Source organism: Trichoderma aggressivum, assembly GCF_033847375.1.
Source record: "Trichoderma aggressivum f. europaeum strain CBS 100526 chromosome Unknown scaffold_019, whole genome shotgun sequence".
Classification (NCBI taxonomy): domain Eukaryota; kingdom Fungi; phylum Ascomycota; class Sordariomycetes; order Hypocreales; family Hypocreaceae; genus Trichoderma; species Trichoderma aggressivum.
Window position 1 is genome coordinate 48980 of NW_026946385.1, and position 13780 is coordinate 62759.

The following is a 13780-nucleotide window of genomic DNA, read 5'->3' on the forward strand; positions in this document are numbered from 1 at the left end:
CTCTTCTCACCTGGGCCAGTCCGTGCCGTCGGTATTAGGCATTGTGGCGTCTGTCTCGTTTCGCCACACAGGCTATATATGGGGGTGGTAGGACGAATCAATCAATAGTGCTGCCGGCAGACAACACTGGTAGCTTCAAGGTTGGAAGGAATGTGTATCAACAGTCTTCACCTGGTGTAAACGCCAAAAGTACACTTGTAGCTTGGAGCATGACGGAAGAGGCACAGCAGCCAAACTCTCAAGGACTGCGCCTTGGACGGGCCGTAGCGGGAGCCGTGGCTTCGGGAATGGCATGGCAAAAAAAAAAAAGCCGGGAAAGGGCCAAGAGGCAAAAAAAAAAAAAAGGAAAAAAAAAGGAATGCTTTTCCATCTGTGCGTCTGTCTGCGCCTCTCTCTCAGCCTTTGGGGATACGTCCAGACAACAATACGATACTCTCCTTCTCCCCCCACCTTGAGCGGCCAAATACAGGTAGGTAGTCACGCCGCGCGGTAGTTGTGTAATGTAATGCGTGAGCACTGTAAAAGCACAATCAGCCAGCTCTGGTTCGTTAAAATAAAAAATTAAAAAAAAGAGAGAGGAAATAATTCGGGTACAAGTCGGGGGCCAAGTGGCGCGCATCTTGACAAATGGAGACAAATATCCGTCCGTTGGTGGCCTCGACGAAGAGAGCCAAGTACGAGAGCCAGCCCAGCTTCGGCCCCTCCATACTAAATACCCCACAACAAACAGGGAACAAAAGAAATGGAGGAAGAAGAGCCACAGGGATTTCTGCAAGAGGTGGTGAATGAAGAACGAAGAGGAGGAAGTAAGAGGAAGAGCGTGCTGTGCTTCGTAATCCCATCTCCAGTTGTTACTCCGTACGAGTATGAGTATACCTTAGTACTAAGGTACTATAACTGACTGACTGAAGGACTGACAGATACACGTACACGGCTGAATGTACACACGAGATGGATGTGTTCCCGCAAAAGAGTCATGACGTCTTATCGCACCACGACCATGGGCCAGTTTACCCAGGTAGGCAAAGCGCGCGGGAGGCCCTCTGGCGATAACGGGGTCGGGTGCTTACAGCATCTGGTTGAGACGGAAGTTGTAGAAGAAGGACGAGAGAAGATTGATCAATGAGCGGCGGCGGGTTGATAGGGGCAAGTAGGTACATGTACTCAGCATGCATGTAACATCGATCCATACAGTACCTTAGTACTTCACTGCACCCAGCATATGTAGGAGCATGTAGCAGGCAGAAAGAGGCAATAAACTGTGATCAAATGTGTCGGGGAAGACGGATTACTCCGTAGAAGCCCCAAACGGGCAGGCGGCGGGCCGGGGGGATGGATCGAGGGATAGTACATGCTGGCATCAATTGTAAGTCGATGGAAATAATAACGGACGCTGCTGTTTAACCAATATACTACTACACACAGCCCCCAACTCCATGTACCTTGTGGAATCACGGTCGTTGTCCAGAGGCTGCACCTTGTAAGGCTGAGTGAGCATCTCATCCCACCCTCACACCTTGTGGCCGACGGCGTAGGTTGACTTGAGCGATCCGTGGCATCATGGCTGGAGAGCTGCATCCAACAAAACCGAGTTGCCCAAGCCCAAGCCCTGCTGCTGCTCCCGCGGGTGGCTGCTGTAGCTCCCCCGGGCTGCACCGCACCGCACCGCACCGCACCGTGCTGCATCGACTTCAATTGTTACTGTCCCGCATGACCGACTCCAAGGAGAAGAATCGGATGGACGCCCTAGGTACTATAGGTATGTAGGTAGAGCGGCACATTGCCAACGAGGACAGGAGACGGCCAAGGCCTGAATGCTTCGATGCATGGCTAGAGTCTGGCCATGGTAGTGATACCAGCAATACTACCTACCTATAGTACCTACTATAGCCATCAGATGAATCCAGTGCTGAGTGACTCGACATGTCCGTGTCCCGTCCCGGGTTCCCTTTCTTCTTCTCTCCCTCTCTCACACACTCACTCTCTTCCCTCGTCTCTCCGCCCATCTGCGGCGCCAAGATCGAGCCATCCGTGGTGGAGTTGCGGAGCAGCAGGTAGCTGTACAAGGGCCGATACAGGTCCTGGGTATTCGGATGTGACACTTGACAGACTTCCAATCTTCTTCTCCTCTTGTTCCAAATGTTCCCTTTTCCTTGTTCTAAATGCTGGCATACTATTCTGCCTTGATAGTATGGGTGGATGGTAGAAATGCTAGGCATAGGTCAAGCATGACAACAACAAATCCATCCAATATCAAAGCTGACGGTGATCCGCCAAGTTGCAGGTTAAGGCGAGCGAGCCTCGGAGACTTAAACCCGACTGGCACCAGGTCCATCACTCACTCCAGCCAGCCAGAAAGAACACGGATCGACCGCCTTGTTTCCAATACCATCCGACAGGCGGATATCCATACAGTGTGCTTGCAAATCGACCTTGATGGTGCATTTCATGTTGCAGTTCCAGTTCTTCGCAGCGTCCGATAGGCCCCGTCAGCCACTGGCCCGTAGCCGTCTCTCGTACTGTACTGCCCTGTCTGTACGTGCCCATGCCCCCATTGCGCTCCAGCTGCTTGTACAGGTACCGTACAGTGCTGACCACGGGCACCACCCGCCTGTGCTCGCTGCATCCAATCCTCTGGCCACTTTCAGTTTCATGTCAAGTTTTTTTTCTCTCTCTCTTCCCCCCTACTTGCATTTTTTCCCTCTCCTCCATCACCAATTTCTTCGTTCCCGCCTTGGCCTCTGTGTAGCAGCGCCGCTCTCTTTTTCTTTCGCCCTCAACTGCGCTTCTCTCTCTCTCTCCTCTCCTCTCCTCTCACCATCTCTCTTCTCTTTAGACTCGAAACTTCAAATCTCCAGCACAGATACAGCAGAACAGCGCCTTGTCCACCAAACAATCTGCGCGCTAAGCCGGTTCCCGCAGTCCAGAGCTGGTTTGGTTCGGCCCCGCTTCGTCTTCATTTCTCCCGAGACCCCTTTACTTGACGATTTGACGCCTCTGCATTTTCGTCGCGCCGCGGCTTTTTCCCTCTTCTTTTCCTTCTTTTTCTTCTTTTCCCTCTCTCTGTCCTCCGTCCTCCGTCCTCCTTCGCCCGACGAATCCCCAGCCGACGCCCAAGCACGGCCGTGTCCTTGTTTTCTCCCGGGGGTGAGTGTCTCGTCTGCCCTGTCCTGTCCTGTCTGTCCCGCCTGGTCTCCTCCTGGCCCGGCCGTGAGGCTGAGCGGAAATTTGCTTTTGCTTTGCCACGACGTCGCTCGCCGCCTCGCTTGATGCCAGGCCCTCGCTTCCCCTCCACGGGCCTCGTCGGGCTGTTAGTCTACCAGGTCGCTCTGCTCTGGGAGAGACGTCGCATCTTCAGCGCCCCCCCGGCTGACAGCTGCAAAATCCCTTGGCCGTGGGGAAACCTGATATGACGCCGTTTTCCATTATCCATGGCCCCACAAATAGCATTTGACCGCAACTTTTGCTGGGTTTTATCTCGCATCCTCACTAACACCCTCTGAATCTCCAGCCCTCAAGAGAGTCGTCCATCGCCATCGCCATCGCCGTGTCTCCGTCCCTCGACCGATTCCTGTCCCCGACGCAAACAATGTCCTACTACGACAATCCCCAGTGGTCGGCTCCGGCCCAGAACAACTGGGACCACCACGGCGCGAGCACTCCTGTTCGCGCAGGTACGTTGCGCGCCCTCTCTGTTCTTCGACTCTGGGCGCCGCGACTAACGAGCTGATGCCCGCAGGTGCCAACGGACCGCAGCCCCAGGATGACTATGCCTTTTCGTATCAATTTGATGGTACGTACAGACGGATGGTGGCGTTTCCGGCCCATGGTGCAACCACGTTGCAACTGTCAATTTTGCTTTTGGGTTGCTGTCGGTAGTGCGCCAAATCTGCCACTCCTGCTGCTCCTGATGTCAGGGAATTTGGACTCTTGCGACGACACCTTATGGGCCTCTACTTCCTCTCTTCCTCCTTCTCGCCCACTTTGGCATGTTCGTCTAGAATAGCTGCTAACTCGTTGACGTATAGAGGTTGATCGTGCCCACGAAAACTTGCAGAAATCCGGCAAAGGCTATGCCATGGGTGCGCGACGTGAGTTTTCCATACCCTACTAGCTGTCGCTGGTTACAAAAGAAGACAAAAAACAAACAGACAAAACCCCCTTCTTCTCCTCTCTCACCCCCCACTCCTACTTGTCGTAAGTAGCCAAGGGCCTCCAGCAGGCCCTCAGAAGAGTCCCATGGCTAACCGCGTAACTCTTATTCCCCCCTTATAGATGGTCGAATGGGTGGTCCTCGTGCTCATTCTGTTAACAACTTCGATGACGCTCGTGGCTCTCAGGGAGCAAACCTCCACAATTTCTATGCCGCCCAGCGTCACCAGTCTTCTCGAGGCTCCAACGAGGCGGAGCAGGTCATGCAGGCTAAGAGAAGGATGGCGGCTCAGCGGGAGCGTGAGCTTCGAAACCTCCACACGGAGCAGCAATATCAACGAAGTAGGCCTCCCTCAACTGTGTAGCACTTCCTATCTTCCTATTCAAAAAGGAGTTCCCAAGCCAGAAAAAAAATAATTAAAAAAAATGTTATTGGCCAATGGGGTGGTTCAAGATGGACACCTGCCTGTTCCGCCGAGTCTTTTGTCTTTCTCACCCCGAGCCATTTTGTTGCCGGGAAGGCCGTTTCCTTTCTCTGAGACGGCATCTCGGGTCCTGTTTTTTTGTTTGGATTTCTCTTGTCAATTGTCTACGTCGTGTTTATGGTTCAGCGTCGGGGATGGTGGGCAACACGTGCTAACGACTCTTTTTCTCTCGACGTAGGTGTCTTGTCTGATGTTGCCACCCAGCAGGGAAACAACAAGCATATGACGGAGGAGGAGACTCGTGATCTCATTGCTCGCCAGCGCAGCGCTCTGTATGGAGAAGGCACCTTTGCCGACAAGGGCGGCTACATTGACGAGACTGGCAACATCCGCGCCGGAGCCCCCGGTCCCAGCGGCCCTGCAAGCCTGCGCGGCCACTCCCCCCTTGCTTATGACAGCATTGGCCGCGTCCCGGCCGACGTGGGAACTCCGGGATCGGGCGCTGATCTCAACGCGGCTGACATCGGCTCGCGGCCCCAGAGCACCACCAGCCCTCAGACCGCTGGACCGACAAACAAGGTGTTTGACAACGCCGTCGGCTCCCAGAGCCGCACCAGCACCTCCAGCCCGACCAACGCGTCTCCCCCCCGCGGCGACTTTGGACCTGGTTCCAAGGTTTCTCAGGGGGCTGCCGTTGCCCCCATTGGAACTCGTCCCACGGGAACTCCCACGGGCAGCGCTTCTGCCAAGCGCTCCAGCACTCCCCACGCCGCAAATGGCTGGGGCCGCGGTAACGGTGTTTGGGGTCAGTCTGGCCTCGGTGCTCAAGCCAGCGTCTGGGGTTAGAGTCAGTCAGTTTATCATTTGCGGCGGCGTTGAAAGGTGGTTGCAACTCTTTTCTTTTCGTCTTTTTTTCCTTCTTTTTTTTTTCTGGCTGGAGGAGCAAGGAGAAGAGCAAGTTGAATTGTTGCATTAGTAGAAAAAAACAAAGGCGCTGGGGAGGCAAGGGAATGGATCCATTTGGCATTTTCGTTTGGTCATTTTTGGTCAAGGCGGTTGATTTCGGTCTTCGCGTTTTGTTTTTTTTCGCTGGGTAGTCTTTGGTACGATATTCGGCGAAGAAAGGTATTGCGAGGCATTTCCGGGCGATTACGACAAAGGCAAAAATAAGGGGTCGGGAGGGAGGCTTGCTCTACTCTATACCTGGGATTCTGGAATTGGGATGGCCTGTTGGGTGAACTCGACAGAGGAGCAAGGGCATCCGGGTAGGAGTTTTATCTTGCTTTTGGCGCAGGATTTGGGAACTGGAATGAGGAGTTGCGTCCTTGGTTGCGACAGCGGCGTATCCTTTTTTGAGTTTTGGCGACTCGATTTACATGCGGCGGTGGGATTACAAAATTGAACAGGAGCACTTTTGGAGAGCGGTTGGCTGGGAGAATGGAAAGGGAGGGTTCGTTCGTTGGCCGGAGTCGGCTATGGAGTAAGTTTCATTTGCTGGCAGGGAAACAAAAATGTGATGGTCAATATCCCGGGACATATGGAGAGGCGTTCCATTGGGCTACCGGTAAGACTGGCAAAGATGGAAAACAACAAAAGTACACGACATGCGCCTTTTTGCTGGCTAGGATCTTTGATTTGGGAGGAACATGGAAACGGGGGATGTCTGGTGCTCAAAGGACCCGAGGAAAAAACAACAGAAAGAACTTTTACAAAAAGCGGCAAAAAAAAAAAACAAAGACATGAAAACGGTGGGTGAGAGAAAAGGGGCAGGGAGTTGAGCACGAAGCGGCGGGAACTCTTGGGGGGGTGGTTTAGGACTTTGGCTTTCCTTGTGTTTTTACTTTTTTTTTTCTTTTCTCTTCTCTACTGGGCGGCTCTGGGGATTAGGCTTGGACTTCTTTTTGTTAACGGATCGTTTATTCTCTCTCCTCTTGGAGGGAACGGGAATTATGGGGTTTTTTGACTTGCTTGCTTGCTATCAAAGGGGAGGGTTTGCTTTTCAGTGTTGACAAACGGTCTCTGCCTCCTTTATATTAACCTTGGGGGAAACTACAGGCGTAAAGTCCGCTTGAATTGGTTTTCGGGGGAGGGAAAGACGAATGAATAATTGGGAGGGGGAGGGGATTTTATAGTCGACAATGCTAGCTAGCAAAGAATAATGGGAGAAACGGGTTTGGGAAATGATGCTCGAGATTTTGATCGATTTTGATGTCTTGTTGATGGGAATTGGTGGAGTGTAGTATACCATGAGGTTTATTATGATATATGAAGATTGATATATGGACAAGAAATAGCTACAAGACAAACCGTGTCTTGACATTGGTATATGTGATGATGATCTATAGGTCACTTGGTCGGTATGTTTGACAACGTATAGCTCCAAGCTTTATATTGATCCGCCAAGATTATATACTGGAAGAAGAAGGGGGATGATAACAGAGACTCCAAGAGAGCAACTGCAATCATGAAAAGATTAAGACATTAGTAATGTTAGTTAACAACAGAACCAAGAAGAATAAAACACATTGCATCCAATGTTGAACTCGTCAAATATAGATCGCCGGGTATCGAATAGCCAAGTTGGAGTGCTGGATAACATCACTCCCTTTTAAACATGTACACAAATCTTTCCTTCTTCACCACAATGGTATCCCACCGCAATCACAGCATCAACAACTTCGCCCCTTCATCCAAATCCATCACATCATCCGCACTCGCCGCCTTGCCGCCCCAAACGACTGTCCCCCTCCCGTCCACCGCAAAAGCCCCCGCCTCCTGCCACTTGCTCCCCAGTTCCGTCAACGAGCCATTCTCCGCCGGCTCCTCAGCTGCACGCCCCTTTCTGGGCTCCGTATATCTGCCCGCCATCTCCCTCTTGCTCCTGCTGTTGCTTCGCTGGATGGCCCCGGCCACTCGGTCCCCCAGCCAGCCCGTTTCCTTCCACGATTGGACTTGGGTGGACGGGCTGAGGACGTACCAGATACTGCTTGCCGTACCGAGGCCCCAGGCAGCGTAGATGGAGCGCTCCTGGTCGATGACCATCTGGACGTTCCATGAGCCGCCGAGTAGGTCGATCCATTTGTATGTGGCTCGTTCGGACGAGTGGGAAACGGCGATGCAGGTGATGGAGCCGGCATGGCGGTTTGCTATTGCGCGGAGCTTGAGGAACGTCTTTTGGGCGACTGTATATGTATACCTTTTCGTTAGATGAATTCAAACTTGCGTCATGATGTATGCACGATGAATGCATGTTGGATCTCAAAAGCGGCTTCACCACACATCGCACCGACGACGATGACGGATACATAAAAGACTTACAAGCACACCCGACACACCGCAGAAACACAACCAGGCACCTTGTCCTCCCTCCCAGCTGAAGCCTCCTCTGCCGATCCAGCGGCGCGACCTGTCCGACCCGAGGCACCGGCGCCAGCTTCACCGGAGGCGGCGGCGGAGACAGCCAAGGGTGGACTTTGAGCGGCAGCGACGTGGTCGACATCCATGTGCCCCAGGCGCCGCCCTGGGCATCATCTCCGGTGCCTGTGCGTTTTCCTGTGCTTGTCCGGGACGGCGCGGCAAGTGCTGACAGGTCCAAGTCGTTGCTCGAGAGGCCGACCTTTTTCAGGGCGAGCTTTGTGCTGAGGCTAGAGAGCATGGCTGAGTATGTGCGTGTGTGAATATCAGGAGGCAAATGAGGAGGGCGTCGTATGAAGCGCTCCACTCGGATCGCCCAGGTCAACGATTGATTAGGAAGAGTTCGTTCTTCGGTCGGCCAAAGATCCCGTCGATGAGCAGAAACAATAAAAAAAAGTGTCTTTGGTGATTCATCCCTTCAACCTCCATGCGATGCTCTCCCTACCCCGTTGTTGGTAATGCTGCCACTAAGCAAGCACCGTCATCCTGTTAATTGTATCCAAGAAACAAACCTGATACACAGGGGGTTTCCGAAGCTGCTCCGACACCAACAACAATCAGAAACACTAGGCAGCCCCGAAACAATTTTGCTGCTGAGCACTGACACCCTGTTTGTTTCTTCATTTTCCCTTTCATTTTCCTCATGGGCTTTTCAGGGTCCTGGCCGGGGTTCTCTTGCGACAGGGGCTTCCGATTGGTTGGCGGATTGCGGAGGTTAAATCGAATGCTCACTTGAGAACACAGCAAAGATAAAAGCATCTTGTGTTTTATATGGGCATGTCTGTGTGCGACTACATCGAAGCCTCTTTGGCTTAAGCATAATGTAGCCTTTTCTGGCGAGTTGTCCCTTGGTGCCTTTCGGGATTACGAAAGACTGCCAATTTGCCACCAACTCCTGCATGGATCATAGCTCCAAGGAGTGTCTTGACAGATTCCAAATTCTCAGACACGGAACAAGGCCAGCAAAGCCGCGTCTGTCTGAGGATCCACTGAGAGATTCGGCCATGGTTGGCCAGTCAAAGTACTACCTGTGTGTGAACAAGTTGCCCAGGTTCGCTGTATAGCCACCTGCATTTGGCAGATGGGTTACACCGGCCCGTCTTTGAAGTAGCACAAGGCTCGTGTTGCTGGCAAGTCAAGGCGCATAGTACTGTAGGGCTGAAGGGAATACCTCAACTTGGTTGGAAAGCAGAGACCCGATGGACAGGCAGATCGACAGCAAATCTCGTACTGACTGCGCCTCACCCTGCCTGACATCAGACGAAGTTTTGGGAGCGGAACCAAGATAATGTCAGCTGAGAATGTCTTGGACATTGTCGCCCTGAGTACAGCATAGCCCCACGAAGTATGGTGACAACTAGCTCGATCGCTGAAATGGAGATCCGAGTTATGCTGTGTCTGGGTAACGAGAAGGCACAAGAACATCCTTTTGCTTATGCATCTATGATGGGGCCATTGGCCTGGCTGAACGTATCTGCGGATAAAAGATATCCGACGTGCATCTGATTCAGCTTGACTTTGGCCATGCCAAATTATGGTCATGTGTGGTAAGCCTGCCGGAGCTGTCTCTCCAAGCAAGATACCGCCAGTAGATGGGTCAAGGGAGACTATTGATTTGCCACTGAGCCGTAAGACCAACGAGATATGCTAAAGGGAACTTATTGTCTAGCGTCTCCTAACATGCAGAGCCTTGTCCTGCTTCGTGAGAGTAAGATTGGCACTTGCCAAAGCCAAGGAAGTAGATGAACAAATCATAGTCGACCGTCTAAAGTTGAGACGGAGCACAAAAGCTTGGCCATGTTTCCTGTTTTTTTCCTTTGGCAAGCAAAGTTGCTCAACGTCAGAGTACGGTAAAACGGCAACGGCATGTAATGAATGGGCCCGTTGCATTGCATAAAGTGACGGGGTGATACGCGGGTCTGGTATAAGGCGGAGGCGGAGGCATCTCGGATCCTCTTCGCGATACTTGGCAACGGCTATGATCATGATAGCTGAAAATCCAGATTTGACGCGGCTAAATGGCTACCCGGTGGCATTGCGGCACATTTCTTGACAAATGGTGAATCAGCCTGATAGCATACAGTAGTGCACGAGAAAGATTAGGAAGAGGGAGAAGGAAGAGAGAAGGAGGAAAACGCCAAGCCAGACGAAAGAACGACAATGATCTGGGCAGCCGGCATTACTCTCTGTATTGGTGCTTACAGCCCTGCACAACATACATGGAACGCTTTTGGGCATCTCACATCGGCAAGGGCGCTGTGGTGAGCATTTAGATCGGGCCAAAGGCACCCGACATGCCCTTCCGAGAAGACCTGCTATATTTGCCAGGCATCGTACGGGTATGGTTCGAATAGACAACGATCAGATATACTTTACCTGGTGAGCGACGAGCCGGAGCCTGCCGGGTGTTTGGAAAGATCTGCCAGCCTAGTCCCAAGCAAGCTCGTCTGGGCCCATGGGAGGCCGCATGTCTATTTTCCCAGCTGCAAATCAGGTGGTGAGTGGGTGGAGCGAGGATAAGCGTCAGGATGCAGAGCCGTGTAAGGGACCCAAGGGTTCTGGACTTTATCTTGCGCGAGAGATGGCTGTGCCGGATTTCTTGCCAAGGCGCCGAGGACTATGTGTATGACGAGGGCTTGGTGAGTCTCTCCCCGAGGATTCATGGATGCCTGCCTGTGCTCGTGCGAGTATGTGTGCTCGGTGTTCTGGAATCGTGCTGTCTATCAAAATCGTGAGTCGAGATGCGAGTGCAGAGGGTATAGGAGGCAACGCTGCTGCGCCCACCCATACGCAGCAGGTGTCACATACCATGTCATACCGTACCATACAAAATGCAGAGAGCAGAAAACAGAATGGCCCCGGCAACTAGAGGCCAGACACAGGCACCTGAAAATGGGTAGCTGCACATGCATCTGTCACAGTTACCATCGTCACTCGGCTTCCCCAGAGCGGGTGGTGGCCTGCCCATTGCACACTAGCCTAGCCGCCTTTGGGGTGCTTGTTACACCTGTGGAGCTGGAGTGAGCCCAGAAAAGAAGCATCCAAATCGAGGCCATCGCAGGTTGGGTTGCGGGCGCAACGTGTGAGCGAGCGAGTGAGGGCGAGGGCAGAAAACGATGGGATACTGTATACTGTACACTACAGGTACAGACACAGAGAAAGAGCATCAACGATTGCCACCGGCGGGTCGTATCAAGGCAGCGGATGGCGCCTGTTGGCAAAAGCAACAGCAGCCGCATTCAAATTTCTTGCGCTCTGCCGCCTGTAGTCTGTAAACAGCTTTGGTGGCTTATGCTCAACTCGTATCGATGCCCACTTGCCACTGCACCTTGAGGGCCCGAGGCACCAAAGCAAGTATCTGAGCTTGATTTAAGGCGTTGGTGGAGGCGGAATGGGACATTGGATACAACAAAATAAATTGAAGGACGACGATGGTGATGATGGGAGATGGAGATGGAGATGGGTGGATTTGGTTGAGTGATGTGATTGATGGGTAAAAATGAAACCTGCTCGACAAAAAGGTGTGCACACTAAAGCCGCAGGTACGATGCGGTGCGGTGCGGTGCGGTGCGGTGCGATGCAGCAGGTGCGGTACAGCGAGGGATTGGCCCGAAAGGGAGTTGAGTTGAATGAGTCCATCTACAGGTACCTGCACAAGGTGGGAGTAGGACTACATGTACACGACCTATACCTGTACCGATACCCAACACATGCAGACTGTTGGTACCTCAGCCTGGATGGACGGGTACATATCCTTGATCGTGCAATTGTGCCTTATGTTGCAGCAAGGCCAAGATGACGGCTGGCTTCGTCATATCCGTGCTACACGGCACAACACTTTCAACTACCTAGGTATCTGTTGCCATTTAACACCTCCCAGGACATGTGCTGGCTGTATAAAAATCCCTCCACTGCATCTCCATGCATGCGGATGCGGCGGGCTCTCACCCAATGGCCGGCAAAACAGACGTCGCATTTGGGGGCTCAATTCAATTCCACCTGCCAAACCGATATCCCATGCTGGGCCACATTGGCATTTGACGACGGTTCATTTGCTGACGGTGCCTGGTGTCAATTCGACATGTAAATGATGATACTGTCTACTTGACATGGTAGTACCCAATAGAGGCATCGATGCAGATGTACACGTATGCCATGCCATACTACCACCGGCATCTCCATCTACCTGTTCGGCATCCATCATTCATCACAATGTCAACCTGGATCGATTGTAGAGTGCCTACGAGTGCAAGTAGCAGCACCACTTCGTGAAGCCCGCCCGCCATTCCTGCTAGGCTGCTAGCACGTCGAAAAGGGCACACAGGCATACCCTCGTGTTCCCTTCATTGAGCTAATCCTCCGTGTTCCAGATTGAGAAACATGGACCGTCATTCAACAACCTGAACCTTGGCTACTACGGGACCCCGTGTTTCCGGCTGCTTAAATGCCCCTTGGTAAGGTCCAGTACCAGTGACTGTGTGAGTACCTCCACGCTCAGGCGAAAAGTCTTTGTACTTGTACTTGTAATCCGCTCTGCTCATAGGTACGTTCGAGTACTCGTACCAGACATTCTACATTTACCCAGCCCAGGAGTTCAATTTAGCAGTCGTGCCGAGCAGCCAGCCACTACCAAGGTACCTGGGAGCACTAACCTATTTGATGGGATCAAAGCCGCTCATTGGCAAATACAATTGTGTACCATATACTGTTGGGAGCAACATTCCCAATACTACTAAGGTAGTAGTCATTCAATTGATTCATGGTATTATAAAATGTCGATACTACAGGTAATATGCTGCATGTCCCCCCATCTTTGTTGCGGTACGGCTCAACTCTACGTCACGACGGGAACTGCCCGCGCCGAGGACAATCAATCACGTGGCGCATCTCTCACAATATCATTGTACTTGAGCCCGTGGGCGGTGGCGCGCCAACTGTGAAGTAGCGCCCTACCAGTTGCTACCACCGAGCGACGATCGGATTGGATCCATTTCATCAATGAATTAAACGCGTCTCTGCTAGCACAGACGAGGTAGCGCGTACAGTTTACAGGGTACATGTATCTGTACAAGCCCCAAGATCAAATGGATGCCTTCCAACTGCTTTAGGTAAGGCAGTTATAGGGATAGCGCCAAAGCGTCCATCGGATTTAGCATAATCCAATCCGTCCATCCATATGATCAACTGAGCAGTCGATTCGATTCCAAGCGGTCTGAGATTGCTGTTGGATGATGTACGAGTACTTGTACAGTATGCTGTAGGACGGTTGGGTACAGGTTTCTTCATGCCAGCTGCTGTTGCCCCTCCAACTTGAAATGTAGAAAACGGGCGACGGGGGTCAAGTGTCTTGCGGAGACACCCGAGGCAAAGTATACTCGTAGTATCAAATACAGAACTGGAGTGCCGGGTGTCTGCAGCAGAGCCTTGGCCAGCTATTACCTATGCCGGTACAGGTACGAACAAGACCCCGAATGTGGCCGGGCATTTACGGTCAATATCGATGCTAGCACTGTACGAGTTATTACGGTGGAAGCAATTGAAGAGCTTCGAGGCACAGTAGTGTTGACGGATGCTGTTTCTTGCGTCCTGGGGAATCCCCAGTTTGAGTGATTTCGGCCTCCCCTGAGAGAGACGGAGAACATGTTGGGAGCATGGGGGGCCAGGTACCTCGCATGTACCAGGCATCCAGGTAATCAAACTGACCCCGTGTTCAATTGACATTTTTTCTCGTACGAGCACCAATGACCACTTAGTAATGCTCACACGGGGATTGGAATTGGTCACCATGA

The 13780-nt window shown here is 52.3% G+C and overlaps 2 protein-coding genes across 2 annotated transcripts; one reads left to right on the plus strand and one right to left on the minus strand.

Annotated features, from left to right (window-relative positions):
• Positions 1-3589: 3589 nt before the first annotated feature.
• On the plus strand, positions 3590-5423 carry Triagg1_5393 (uncharacterized protein; the record flags this gene model as incomplete). The annotated part of the gene is made up of 5 exons (XM_062899902.1): positions 3590-3674; positions 3740-3793; positions 4029-4091; positions 4276-4494; positions 4816-5423. 5 exons carry the CDS (start codon positions 3590-3592, stop codon positions 5421-5423), a joined length of 1029 nt encoding a protein of 342 aa, XP_062755514.1.
• Positions 5424-7238: 1815 nt separating this feature from the next.
• Triagg1_5394 (uncharacterized protein) lies at positions 7239-8232 on the minus strand (the record flags this gene model as incomplete). Its single annotated transcript, XM_062899903.1, has 2 exons — positions 7239-7759; positions 7896-8232. 2 exons carry the CDS (start codon positions 8230-8232, stop codon positions 7239-7241), a joined length of 858 nt encoding a protein of 285 aa, XP_062755515.1.
• Between the last annotated feature and the right edge of the window lie 5548 nt (positions 8233-13780).